This window comes from Chrysochloris asiatica, unplaced genomic scaffold (genome assembly GCF_000296735.1).
Source record: "Chrysochloris asiatica unplaced genomic scaffold, ChrAsi1.0 scaffold00095, whole genome shotgun sequence".
NCBI lineage: Eukaryota > Metazoa > Chordata > Mammalia > Afrosoricida > Chrysochloridae > Chrysochloris > Chrysochloris asiatica.
The window spans coordinates 3,892,718-3,908,094 of record NW_006408613.1 but is presented as its reverse complement, the minus strand read 5'-3'; the positions used below and the strand labels follow the sequence as shown (position 1 = coordinate 3,908,094).

Here is a 15,377-nt window from a genome sequence, read left to right as displayed (position 1 = left end):
TATGCTATGCTATGCTAGCTTACCTGACAGCTTGCATCAAACATGTGTGTCTTCTTTGTGTTTAATCTATTTCTTTAGCCTACCAGATCTCCCACTCACGTTAAAACCCCACGCTTTGTCGAGGCACTCCTTTGTTGAGGCGGGACCCCAACATAAGACCCCCAACAGCTTCTGACTGGGGACATTAAAGTGAATTAAAGAAATGTTGTCTTTATACCACTAATACCTAATACAACTACAGAAAATAAATTACAAGGAACTAGTACCAATGGAGTCCTTGTGTAGTGCTGTGGGCTAATGCACTGGACTACAAAGTCATTTGAATCACTAGGTTGGTGTTTCAAGCTCACCAGCTGCTCCTTGGAAATCCTATATAGGATTACTATGGGTCAGAAATGACTCGGCAGCACTTAACAACAACAGTACCAGTGAAAAGTTTGTTTTTTGAAAAACTCTTGTAACATTTTCAAGACAAAAAGAAGTTGGAGATGGAATTCTTCCTCATCTAACACATATAACTTTGTAGGCATATATTCAACTTTTGAATATTCTGAATTTTAAAGAAAGGCAGTTCACTCAAATTCAATTTATATATCTGAATTATTACGATGTTTCCAGGGAATCAAAATTAAATTTGTTATCTAGTGTTGCTATTACAGAAATACCACAGGTATGTGGATTTAACAAACAAACTTATTTTCTTTACAATTTAGGAGACTAGAAGCTTGAATTCAGGGTACTGGCTCTACGGAAGGCTTTCTCCTTCTGGCAGCTCTGCAAGAAGGCCCTTGTCTTTCCTGAGTTTCTACTGCTGTGTAATCTTCAAATGACTAGGCATCCTTCTTCTCCCAACTCCCCTTCTCTCATGCTAGTTTAATCTCTTTTATGTAAGACACATCCTATACTAATCCTGTCTTACTGACACAGGAAAGAACATCCCATTCCCAAATGGCATTATAACCATAGACATAGAAGTTATAATGCCATTTGGGACAACACATATTTTTTATTGGACCCAACTCAAACCATAATATACAGCAGTGATTTTTCAATTAGTGGGCCACTAAAATGTTTCATCAGCCCATTCAGGACTACATAAAGAAAACTAATAGGTATGGGCTGTTAGCCTTCTGCTAAAAATCTCTGATTTTGACCTATAATGCAGAATGAATCTTTGGGACATTTATTGTGTGTGTGTGTTTTTTTTTCCATAATCCTTCCCACTTTTTGGGGGGTGTGATGGGGGTAGAAGCAAAATACAGAACAGTATCTCCACTAGCAAAGATTTGTCAATTCAGACATTTTGAAAGTCTAAACTCAATGGACCTGCAATATTGTAGGATTTCATGGGTAAAATAGTGTATAATGCATAAAGCATCAAAAGAAGATGGAAGGACTGGTCGGTCTGAAGTGTGGTGAGACCAGGGGACTCTTAAGCCCATGGACAAGGACCTAGCCGGGGAGGGCCAGAGCTGTGAGTGAAGCATTTAGCTGATATGAAGTGAGGGGAGACACACAAGAACACCCAAACTTGCAGATAGTACCCATTTGACCTAGCTTTGATGGTTTGATGTTCAGAACTCAACTATAGGAAGATAAAGAAATTTGATAATGGAAACAAGTGTAAATTACTACAATTTGATGAACTTGACCTATACTTATGGATGAAGTAGCTTAAAATACCAACCAAGATGGACAGAGTCTTCACTTTAAGGATCAAATTTATGCCCTCTATACACAGGGTTGATAGGGACAGGCAACTTAGACACTGGCTACCTAAAATGGGGGTGCTATAAAGGAATGGAATGACTGGCTTACAAGTTTTCAAGAAGGAGTTTAGTTTTAAGTTTTAGAGTGTGTGGGGGAAGTAGAATCCCCACTGAAGAGTTATCATCTTGTCTAAATGGGTCTGGTGAAAGGAGATGGTATAAGATAGTTATGATTCAATAGTGAATAATTGTTATCATGATTAATTGCCATGGTCACAACTGTAAAGGTAGACATTTTGTAACATAAAGTGGGGAGCGGTTAATCTTACATTCTAGGAACAGAGGACCCTAGGGCCATCAAGGGAGAAAAGCACAAGCGGAATGTGGGACCCTATCTAGAGAAGCAGTGACACCAGAGATGGAGGCAGAGATGATGACATGGAGAGAGAGAGCAGCTGAGGACTCTGGGCTCATGGAAACAGAAAGGCTGTATGTTGGTAGTCAGGAGGCAGGCTTGCAGAATGTGCCCTTGGGTTATTTAAATGATTATACATTCCTGAGTGTTTTTGTGTACCTCAAACCACCCCCAAAAAACAGAGGGAATAGAAGCAAATACTATTGAAGAATGATACATGGAGGGGCTTGTAATCATTGCAGTGAAATGAAATACAATAGGATGAGTGCAAAACCAGTATTCTCCCATGTAAACTATCACTCAATTCACAATAAAACCTTAAAAAAAGAAGTAAGGTATAGACAAAGTCACTGTATCAAAAAGAAATGTTTCATGTTCAAAAATTTCAAGAGGTAGCACATGATCAAGAAACAATGGTACTGAAGGAAGAATATAAGCTACACTGAATGTGTTGGTGAAAAAACAAGGCTCCTGGAATTGATGACATACAAATAGAAATCTTTCAACACACTGGGTATACTTCTTCCAACACAGAGTTTTTTGTTCTTTTGGTGGTCCATAGTACTTTTAATAGTCTCCTCCAACACCATACCTCAAGTGCATGAATTCTTTTATTATCTTCTTTATTGACTGTCTAACTTTCACACTCATATGAGGTACTATAAATGCCATGGCTTGTGTCAGATGCACCTTAGTCCTCAAATTGACATCTTTGCTTTTGAACATTTGAAAGAGGTCTTGTGCAGTAGATTTGTTTAATGCAATATGTCATTTGATTTCTTGACTGCTGCTTCCACGAGTGTTGTTGGTTGGCCCAAACAAAATAAAGTCTTTGACCACTTCAATCTTCTTTCCATTTATCTTGGTGTTATTTATCGATCAAGTGGTGAGGATTTTTGTTTTGTTTACATTGAGGTGCAATCCATACTGAAGGCTGTGGTTTTTGGTCTTCATCAGTAAGTATTTTAAGTCCTCTTCCTTTTCAGCAAGCAAGGTAATAGCATCTGCATATCGCAGGTTGCTAATGAGTCTTCCTCCAACCTTGATGCCACATTTTTCTTCATAAAATTCAGCTTCTCAAATTATTTGCTGAACATACAGATTGTATAAGTATGGTGAAAGAATTCAATCCTGGCACACACCTTTCCTAATTTTAAACCATTTAGTGGGCCCTCATTCTCTTTGAACAACTGCCTCTTGACAGTTTCTCATGAGCACAATTAAATGTTCCAGGATACTCATTCTCTGTAATGTTGTCCATAGCTTGTCATGTTCCACACTATCAAAAGCCTTGGCATAGCCAATAAAGCACAGGTAAACATCTATCTGGTATTCTTGGTTTTCAGCCAAGATCCATCAGACATTAGCAATGATATCCCTCGTTCCACATCCTCATTTGGATCCAGCTTGAACCTCTGGCATTCCCTGCCAATGTACTGTTTCATTTATCTTTGAATTATATTTAGCAAAATTTTACTTGCATGTGATATTAATGATATTGTCTGGTGGTTTCCACATTCTGTTGGTTCTTTGCTCTTTGGAATTGACACAAATATGGATCTTTTCCAATTAATTGGCCAGGTGGATGTCTTCCAAATTTCTTGGCATAGATGAGTGAATGCCTCCACAGCTGCATTCATTTGTTGAAAGATTTCAATTTGTATTCCATTAATTCTTGGAGCTTTTTTCTTTGTCAATACCTTCAGTGTACCTTGGACTTCTTCCTTCAGTGTCATTAGCTCTTCAACATATGCTACCTCTTGAATAGCTGAACATTGACCATTTCTTTTTGGTACAGTGACTCTGTATTCCTTCCATTTTCTTTTGATGCTTTCTGCATCATTCAATATTATGCCCATAGAATCCTTCAATATTTCAAGTCGAAGCTTGAATTTTTTCTTCAGTTTAAGACATGTTGAGCGTGTTCTTCTCTTTTGGTTTTCTATCTCCAGACCTTTGCACTTTTCATTATAATACATAATATCAACAAAAAATTCAAAGTAGAAAATAATTTGGTCATGAAACAATCCTTACTTATGGTAACTGATCATTGTTTCTTTCAGGATAATAATACAGAATTTTTTGTCTGCATCTCTGACTAAATCTTCATATGCATGTCTCTCTAACTGTACTACTTTAGTGAGAGAGTTATAGAACAAGTTACAGACCATTGTGAATCTCCAAAAATATCCAGATCCTAAATTATGAGACAGAAATCTGCTTCTAGTTTCAATTCTATTACATATGACAAATTCACTTTCCTAAAACTTCTATGACTTTTGGAGAAAAATTGGCGTCTATATGTTTTCCTAATCTGTGTGGATGGATAAGTAGATATTTATGTGGGGGAAATGAAAAAAAAAACAAGTTGTTTTGAAGGAGAGGGCAGTCTGAATCACTGGGGGAAATCCTTTATGATTTCTTCTTACCTGGAAAATTACAACTTACATGTTAGGTTCCTTACATAAATGTAGTATTTATATGTATTATAGTTTGTCTTTGAAAATGTAGAATAAAAAATAATATTTAGTACCACCTATTTATTCTAAAAATATATATCATGTCTTTTACATTTGGAAACCACATTGGAGACTGATTATTATTCTTCCTTCCTTAAAACTGAGTTCAAATGTCTCTTGTCCCACTTCCCCCAACTTCGTTCCCTATCAATTCTTCTTAGGGTTTTTCCTTCAAATTCAAGCCAGGTAACTTTAGGCCCCTCCCTCTCTCATGCTCAGAATGATCTCTTTCTCACTGATCTTGACTACAGACTGTATTTTTCACTTTATTCTGTAGATTTAAAGCAAAAATGGGTAAAGTAATAAATAACTCCCTGGTTATAGTTGCAAGAAATCAAGGGCAATGAAAAAATCACATATATGTTTTACCTTCTAACATTTATATTGCAGATCTTAATTCTGTCTAAAAATGTAAATGTAGATGCAAAAGAGAATCCCCAAGTAAGGCTTCTTTAAAGATACTGTTCTAACTTTTAAAGATAGTCACATTCTTAAAAACACTAAATACCGTTGTCTTGAATACACTCCTTCAGACATGGGATTACACTTTAGACATGGGAAACTGTAAAGACATGACCTAGACTTTAGGGGTGGTTTCTCAGGGGTGCAGGGAAACCTTCATCATTAGCAGTTTCTGAAAAAAAAGTAATAAAGGTGACCCTAACAACCACTGAGATATCTTAGATTGCTGTAATGCATTAGTTAGAACATTTGGGACTGACTACTGCAGGATGTTCTTTTCAGGTTTCTTGGATTACAATCTAGATTTATGTTGTAACACAGTTCAGAAGACAAGGTTTGGGCAGTAAGTCTGATACTGAAAAGCATGGGGAAAAACACCTCAACTTTATCAGTATAGTCTCTGACCTTGCCACAAGGTGAGATCCTTCTCCTAAGACTTCTGTCTGCAGGCTTTGACTGGATTTGGTTTCACAGCATCAGAGTGAACTTAGATTGATTACAAAGATTATACCAAATTTGCCTTGAAGAGAAATGGAAGGCTCATAATTCTGTCAAAGGCTATAAGCTTTTACTGTTAGCTCTGATTCAGATAAGATCTCATTCATTCATGCTGCTGCAGCTGCTGTTACTGTGTGCAGTAGAACTGGTTTGACGCATCATGAACCATAGGGTTTCTGAGGCTGTAAACGTTTACGGGAGCAGAAAGCTTCATTTTCTCCCATGCAGCAGCTGGTGGATTCAAACTGCTGACTTTGTGGTTAGAGGTCCAACACTTAACCCATTATGGTACTAGGGCTTCTTTGTTAATTCATAGGACTCATTAATTCATTCAGTCAATCTGTATATCCCAAAAATCTTTGATAGTACATAGAATAATGCCCTATGCACACACACACACACACACAGGAGTCCTGGTGTGGCACTGTAGGATAGGCCCCAGACCACAGATCGGTTTAAACTGCAAGGTCGGTGGTTCAAACTCACAAATTGTTCATCAGAAATTCTATACAGGGTCACTATGAGTCAGAACTGACTTGGCAGTACCTTACAACAACAGATATCCTAACCCTTGGAACCTGTGCATACATTATTTTACATGGCAAAGGAGACTTTCAGATGTGGTTCGTAAAATAAGAACATTATCCTGGATTATGTGAATGGGCCTAAAGTAATCACAATATTCTTATAAATGTGAGGCAGGAGGGTCAGAGTCAGAGGAGATGAGAGGATGGATGTAGAGGTCAAAGTTATGTAATCAGTATCCAAAAATGGAGGCAACTTTTAGTGGTTTTAAAAGGCAAGGAATGGATTTTCTCCCAGTTTCTTGAAGGAACATTGTCTTTGATTGTAGTTCCCAAAGCCTCATTTTGGGATTCTGACACCCAGGATTGTATGATAATAGATTTATGTAGTTTTAGTTCTCTAAATTTGTGATAGTTTATTATAGTAGCAATAGGAACCCCATATAACTTCTTTTTGAAAGCCTTATCAGTTTCAACTGCCTCTTTGAAGGAACTGGCCCATAATGTTTCCAAGGCTGTAAATCTTTAGATACAGACTAACACATCTTGCTCCCATAGAACAATTTACAGGTTTCAACTTTCTTTCTGTTAGCAGTCAATGACATTAACTGGTATACTACTAGTGCTACTTTTGACTGATATATAGCAAACATTTAATAAGTGTTTATATAATAAATGGGAGTCCTGGTGTGCCGGGGTGGGTTAATGCGCTGCACTGCAAAGTCATTTGAACAGCAAGGTTGGCTATTCAAGCTCAGCAACCACTCCTCAGAAACTCTATACAGAGTCAGAGCTCTGGTAGCGTAGTGGTTACGAGTTGGGCTGCGAACCACAATGTCAGCAGTTCGAAACTACCAGCTGCTCCATAGGGGAAAGATGAGGTGTTCTGCTCCCATAAAGAATTACAGCCTCGGAAAGAATTACAGCCTAGGAAACCCTGTACAGGGTTGCTATGAGTCAGAACCAACTCCATGGCACACAGCCACCACCATGGGTTGGAATTGACTTAATGGCACTTAACAACAACAACAAAAACAATATAATAAATATGTGATCTTTTAATTTGAGCTATAAGATCATTTTGCTTTATCCTATTTCATTTTGTATGTATCTTTAAAATAGAACATGACCATGAGCTACTTAAAAAAATTAATTTTCTTTGGTCATTTGTTTATTCAACTATTTAGAGTTTTTTGCTACCCTGTTAGGAGGTCAATGCCATTCAGAATGACATGAAGCTATTAATGTGTGGAAAACGGATCAGATACTTTGGTTCACAACACTGAAAGCAACAACTCCTGATGTGAGAAACTTGGCATATCTGTAGCATCCTAACATTTGAATGATAGAATAAGGACAAGGCAATTTTTGTTGAAGTCTTCTATTTCTAGATTTTATGGCTTATAAAACTTCAAGCTGTTCATTTTCTAGTAAAGATTGATTTTTTTTGCCCTTCCAGATGTATTTTCCCATATTGATTTGAGGTCCTTCTTCTTTATTGCCTCCTCCCCCAACCATCTGGGGAAGGGGTGAATGAATGATAAAGTACTAAATAAAGAGAAAAATCAAAGTGTTGGGAAAACTCTACAAACCAGACAATTAGTCCCCAAGAGTGAGCTGGCTGTAAAGATGCACTGTTAACTATAGCAAACAGTAAGTGTTAAGTACATTTTTTTCCTTTAGTGGTGAGCACATTGTCTCTCTATCCTACAGTGAGAAGGAATGCACTGGAGCCATTGGCTCTATTTGTCATCAGCACCCTGGTAACCCAACACACCTTAATATGTTTTTAAATATTTTATGATTATAAATCATCTTTAATACATTGAGAAAAATAGTTAATTAACAATCAGCTGACTTCCACTTCTAATTTTTAAATTAAATTCTCTGCTTTCCAAGTTCAAGTTAAAAAGATCATTATCACTTCATGCAAACTTGCATAGCAATGACAACGTTACCAAGCCAAGTCATGTCACCTAGAGAAAGAAGACTAAGACAACACATTCAATCCATGAGAAGTATTTTACCAGATCTTACACATGAAACACATGAAATTAAATGATTTTAACTATGTAAAACACTTTTCATAATTTTAGATTTACATTTTTAAAGGGGAGGATTAAATACCCAGTTGTAGTTCTTCCTGTTGAGACAGCTCATGATATAAATATAATAAACGCATAGCATGAAAAAATAAAAGTACAGAAAAATATTTAGCCAAACGCTAATAATTCAAGATACAGAAATATAGAGATACTTTTTTCTCATATGTGTTAGCAAATATCTATCTTGGAAAATGGGAATTATTGTGTACCCTCGAGAGACAAGTTACTGTAGAAATATAAGCTATAAAATAAAAATAAGTTTACGGCTATTTTCCTTGTCATGCTTCACATAGATTTTCCCTTTGTTTTAATGACTTCTGAAATCAGTTGTGACATAAGTTGAGAAAAATTTTGGCCCAGAGAAAAATCATTATAATCTAATTTTATAGCACTTTTCCTCAACAATATCAATAATATTCCCTCCCTAGAAAAATCGGGTGAAACGCATATTTAGACAAGTAAACCTTTCTGATAAATCATTTCACAGATGAGGAAGAAACCATGTGTGAAATGAAAGTTAGATGTTTTCAAAACCACTTCACTTAACGAGAAGACACTAATCAATATATAACATTTTCACAATGAAAGAAACAGTAGGATGGAGACACATTTTATGATCGTGGGTCATATTGTCTTGCATTGTAGTTTATCCTATTTAGGTTCCCTGGAGATTAGATTAAAAGAGTCTGTTTTAGCTCAATCACCACATGCCTTTAAGAGGTGAGTGAAAAAACATAGGTAAATTTGTGCCAAATCACGCAAAACAGTCATTGGCAACATCATCCTGTTAACATTTACAATGTCTAATACATACTTTAAATTCTTAATAAACTTTCCATTCATGTATTTGAAATTTAATGGATTAAATCTGAATATATAATATACACATATATGAACATTTCTATTCATCTATTAATTTGTACTGTGGTAGTTTATATGTTAATGTGATGCCATACACTACCAGTTTGTTAAATAATTGGGTTATTTGGGTCACCATTGCGGACAGGCTTCAGCACAGTTTCTAGGCTAAGAATGGACTAGAAAAAAGGAATAGAAGGTTTACTTCTGACATCGTAGCCAGTGAAAACCTTATGAATAGCTGAAAAACACTGTCTGACATTGTGCTAGAAGATGAGCCATTCAGGTTGGAAGACTCTCAAAATATGACTGTGGAATTGCTGCTTCCTCAAAGTAGAGTCACCCTTAAGTGATGTGGATGAAGCAAGAGCTTTCAAGACCTTCGTTTGCTGATTGGGCAGAACTCAAAATAAGAAGAAACAGCTTTAAACATCCATTCATAATTGGAATGTGGAAGGTATGAAATATAAATCAAGGAAAACTGAAGGTCATAAAAAAGAAATGGAATGCATGAAGACAAATATGGTAGGCATTAATAAGTTAAAATGGATAGGAGTTGCTGATTTCAAATCAGACTATCTATACTTAGTGTAGTGGTTATGAATTGGGCTGCGAACCTTAAGGTCAGCAGTTTGAAACTACCAGCTGTTCCATGGGAGAAAGATGAGGCTTTCTGCTTCCATAAAGATTTACAGCCTCAGAAACCCTGTACAGGGTCGCTATGAGTCGGTTCCGACTCTACGTCACCTAACTAACCACCATCTATGCTTGGAATGGCATAGTCAAGAGAAATGGTATCATATTAGTTTTAAGATCTATCTTGAAGTACAATGCTGTCTCTGATAGAATAATATCTACATACCAAAAAGGAAGACCAGTTAATACTATTACCTGGTACTTATGCACTAACCACCAAAACCAATGATGAAGAACTTGAAGAATTCAATAAACTTCTTCAGTCTGAAATTGGTCAAATATGTAATCAAGATGTCTTAATAATTACTGGTACCTGAAATGCCAAAGTTGGAAACATAGTGGAAGGAACAATAGAGCTTGAATAATATGATTTTGCAAGACCAGTGACTTCATTACAAATCCAGTTTTTTCAACAACATAAATGTCAACTATTCATATGGACCTTGCTAGATGAAATACAGAGGAATAAAACTGAGTCCATCTGTGGGAAGAGATGATGGAGATGCTCCCTATCATCAGTCAAAAAAAGGCTGGGTGTTTACTGTGGAACAGACTACCAATTATTCATATGCAAGTTCAACCTGAAGCTGTAAAAATTAAAAACAACTATATAAAAGCCAAAAATTGAACTTCACAATATCCATAAAATAACTGTTTTATTTTTATTTTTTCTGTAATAACAGCCCTAAAAACAATAAAATCATTTACTACAGGGTATTTATTGTTTCAAATAATTTCTGAGGACCATAAAAATACTTAATTGGTACTTGCCCATACTGTTGCTGTTATGTGCCATCTAGTCAGTTCTGACTCATAGTGACCCTGCACAGGGTTTCCTAAGAGCTCATAATAGAAACTCAACAAATATTCATTGAATATATCAGTAACAATCTCTTAAAGTTTTGGTTTTGAATGTAATGATTGTAAAGTTCATTGCTTCCCTGTGTTTCTAATTTGCTCTGTTATTACATTTCTCTTTTAAAAAGGAGTGAGAGTTGAGCCCTGACTCTTTCAATGGAAGGAACAAGTGAAATGCACATTTAAGAGGAGAATTAGCAGCTAAGACCCAAATCACATAAACACTGCCCCCAAGTCACACCTGGAGAGTATTCACAGCTCTGGATATTTCTCACAAAGCACATCCTTGGCACCCATTGTCTGTATTTCCATAACTCTATATTTTGAAAATAGACCATGCCATTATCTAATGCATATCTTCATGGAGGATCCACGGTTTAGGGGTCTGAGAGTATGGCAATAGTCTCTGCTCAGGCACCACAAAACAATCTAAAAAGAAGATTGTGCATTCACAGCTTTCTTTGAAAAAAAAAAATTTAAGTGTATTTAAATAAATTTTAATTATTATTATTTTTTTTAACACTTCAGAAAACTGAAAGCCAGAAAACTTTACATGCCCAGATATTATAGTCATGACATTTTGGAATAAGGTTTAAATCCATATTATCTCTTATAGCTATAAACCATCCCATCCGATAGTTTTCTTTCAAGTGCACTAATAGTATATATTTTACACAGTGGCTGCAACTTGAAATGTGCAATCTCTTAAAACTCTTATTAATTTTAGCATTCGAACAAACCAAGATCTATTTATGGGTATAATGACACATTCCTTCCTAAGCTTTCCTTTGTTGCTTTTCACCCACTCCCAGTGACATGTCTTCTGGTCCCTAGTGCTAGTTAACACAAACAAAGTATATTGTATTTCTTCTCAAAATTATCCCTTAAATTCCTTTGATACTTCTACAGCATTCTAGGTCTTATAATATTCAGATCACTGCGCTATTAAACACTACCTTATTTCATAGCTAATCTTCTTAACTTTTATATGCATCATGGAAATTTTTATTGCCTGCTAACGTTCCTGGGTTTCTCGAGGCCATGTTTATTCATTGCATTACATAAATAATAAAAATATCACTGCCATAAAACATTAGGCAGTGATATTTAGTTTCAGTGGTAAATTTTCAAAGGGTGAGTTTGGTTTTCCATAAGGACATTAAGGAAATTATGATGTTGAATTCTTAGAGCCCTACTATTATTGACGAATTTACATTAACCATTTATTTGCTTTGCAGTCATGAATCATGTTTATGGATCTGCTTACCTTGCAACAGAGATTCACACTGGGCACTGCTAAGCCTAGGAGTCATTACATGTCAATTGGAATTTTACTGCAATCTATTAAACTTCATTATTTAAGACATGATCACCTTCCAAATGTCAGCACTTTAAAAATGTTTTCCTATACAAGCTTTGTCATATTGATACTTGATTATTTTAAAGAACCTTAATAATTAATATATTATGTTCTAGGAGACATACAGGTTATCTATGAAACAAATGTTTTCAAACAATGAAAATGTGATGATATGAAAAATGCAATTTGTAAAAGTTATAAAATATTTGTATAGTAAATATTACCTGTGGTACTGGTGTACCTGCTTCCCCTAGATTAAATACTCAAATACACCTGTACGTTTCCACAATGAAGGACAGAAAGAGTATTCTTTTACCTGCTGTTGACCTGATGGTTGAGGTGATGTTGGAGGATGGCATTACAGGAATACATTCATCATCTTGGGAGTAACCAGCTTGAATGGCCCGAAGGTAACTGTGACTCCTTGTTCGGAAACATCCAGGGAGGTCAAGGGCATCCATGGCCTGAGATTCAACTTCACTAAAGACGGATTCACACACCGATTCAAACTGTCCATTGATCTCGGCTTCACTCATCTAAAATAATCAATAGAACATTTGATACCAAGGTCCAGACAGTGTTAACTATGCTACAAAAGAACAAAGGGAGCACACTCATGCTACCATATCTTATAGTTATATCTTCAGCATAATTAACTTGAAATAAGACTGAGGGATTTGTTGAGCATGGAAAATTGTGTTTTGGGTTATTTCTTTTAAAATACTATGGTGAATAGCCAATTCCAATATATTGATGAGAGTTTCAAAGGGTAAATAAAGGGTAAATAAAGCTTTAAAGTATGGCTGATGGAGTTATTGCTAAGTTTAAGATAGTACATTTTAAAGTTTAGCAAAGACTCTGGTACAAAATAAGTGTTCAAAATATTAGTACTTCCCTCCTTCCTTTTCCCATAAGTTACTCATTCAGCTTTCCAAGCAATTTACAGCACAGACAACTCCAGGTATGGAGGCCATGTAAGCAAACAAGTATTTAAGTACTATAAATTATTTTCAGTTATTTTTAAAGATATGAGTCTGTATCCACTTGTCATTTACATTAATAAAAAAAAATTGGCATATAAGCTAATATATTTCTCGCCATTAAAGAAAAATACAAACAACAAAAACCCTAGCCCTGTTGCCCTCAAGTTGATTAGAACTCATGGTTGCTCCTTGTGTTATGACAGCATAAATCCAGGTCCTGATGAGAAAAGAAATAGCAGGATTGGGGGCTTTGTCTATATTCAATATGTTGCATATACCTAAATTCCACAAATTCATCCCCCACCTATTTAGCATAGGAGATTTGTATACTCACTTTGATAGTTAAGCAGATAAAATAATTATTTTTAAGCCTGAATGTAACCCACACCAAAAGAGTCACCCATAGAACCCATAAGTTCCAAATGTATTAAAAAATTATCATGCCCTTGGACAGTAGAAGGATCTCAAATTTAATGTATGCAAATGATACAAATTTGCTTGCTGAAAGTGAAGAGGACTTAAAGTATTTACTGGTGAAGATCTTTAGCACAGCCTTCAGTATGGATTGCATCTCAATGTAAAGAAAACAAAGATCTTCACCACTGGACCAATAAACAACATTCCTATCAATGGAGAAAAGATTGAAGTTGTCAAAGACTTCATTCTTCTTGGATCAAGTATCAACACTCATGGAAGCAGCAGTCAAGATATCAAATGATGTACTGCATTAGGCAAATCTGTTGCACAAGACCTTTTGAAAGTGTTGAGGAGCAAAGATGTCAGCTTGAAGACTAAGGTGCACCTAACTCAAGCCATGGTATTTTCAATAACCTCATATGCATCTCAAAACTGGACAGTGACTAAGAAAGACCAAAGAAGAATTGATGCATTTGAGTTATGGTGTTGGAGGAGAATATTGAAAGTGCCATGGGCTGCCAAAAGAACCAACAGATCTGTGTTGGACAAAGTATAGCCAGAGTGCTCCTTGGAGGTCAGGATGGCCAAACTTCGTCTCTCATACTTCAGACATATTGTCAGGAGGGACCAGTCGCTGGAGAAGGATATCATGTTTGGTAAGGTGGAGGGTCAGAGAAAAAGAGGAAGACCCCCAGCGAGATGGATTGGCAAAGTGGCAGCATCAATGGGCTCAAGCGTGGCAACAATTGTTAGGTTGGCCTAGGACTGGGCAGTGTTTTATTCTGCTGTGCATAAGGTCGCTATGAGTCAGTACCAACTCGGTGGCACCTAACAACAACAACAACAACAACATGTGTTTGACCATTAGGTCCGCTGAAGGGCCTTTGCTCAGATGACTGGATGACTCTATAGAAGACATAGTTTTCCAGAGGGTAGTTTTGTTAACCACCATGGAGTTGGGTCCTATTCCAGCAACCCTGTATAGGGTTTCTGAGGAGCGGCTGGTGAATTTGAACTGCCAACCTTGAGGCTCAAATCAACCTTTTGGTCCAGTGCTTATCCAATAGTGCCACATGCCTATGTATGTCTCATGAGTCAAATCTAGAGAGTTTAAATGGAAATCCTATATATCAGTGAAATGCTATACAGACAAAGGTGAAGAGAATGTATATAAAAAGGAATGAGAATTTTAAGAATGAAACACTGAAACTGGACTGGTGTCATGTAGATGCTTCCAGCCATAAAGGTAAAAGGCTGATAGGTTCAGCATGGACAGAAATTGGTTGCTCTAAGTGAATGGCTTACTCCGTTTGTTTGAATGGAACTTAGATAAATGACTTGTTCTCAATATTTCATATACTATGGACATACCACCTGTCTGTATTTTAAATGTCAACGTATATATGCACTTGTGGGTAGGTTTATTAAACTGATAATCAAGAGCTGAGGCTCTCTGGAGGGAAAAGCACATGAAGGAAAGAGAGTAGAAATAGGACTAAGGAAAGAAGTCACAGGGAAGTCCTAATATGTGGCTCCATTTTTCAGTCCAGATTTTCTCCTTGCCATTTCCATTTGACCATGGCCATACAAAGAAGACTAAACTAGAAATCTGAGAACCATTCTTGATGTCCCTTTGATCTCATCCTTCAAATCTAGTTGGTCATGAGTCATTTTGAGTATCCACTCCAAATCCATCCTGATGCCACCAACTACTGGAGTCCTAGTGTGGCACTGCAGGTTAATGCCCTGGACTGAGAAGTCTGTTTGGATGGAAGGTCAGAGGTTCAAGCTCAGCTGCATCTCAGAAACCCCATATAGATTCGCTATGAGTCCGAACTGACTCGGCGGGACTTAACAACCACCACCAACAACTGACCCTGCAGGATAATGCACTGGACCGCAAGATAGATTTGAACTGCATGGTTGGCAGTTCAAACTCACCAGCCACTCCTCAAAAACCCTATATAGGATCG

The 15,377-nt window shown here is 36.6% G+C and overlaps 1 protein-coding gene across 2 annotated transcripts in view; it reads right to left on the bottom strand.

Annotated features, from left to right (window-relative positions):
* Positions 1-15,377, bottom strand: part of DLGAP2 (discs, large (Drosophila) homolog-associated protein 2) — a 327,825-nt gene that overhangs the window by 76,351 nt on the left and 236,097 nt on the right. For both annotated transcript variants that reach the window (XM_006866711.1, XM_006866710.1), the window contains one exon: positions 12,321-12,540. In XM_006866711.1, the coding sequence (XP_006866773.1) occupies positions 12,321-12,540 (220 nt within the window). The remainder of the gene's footprint in view (positions 1-12,320; positions 12,541-15,377) is intronic.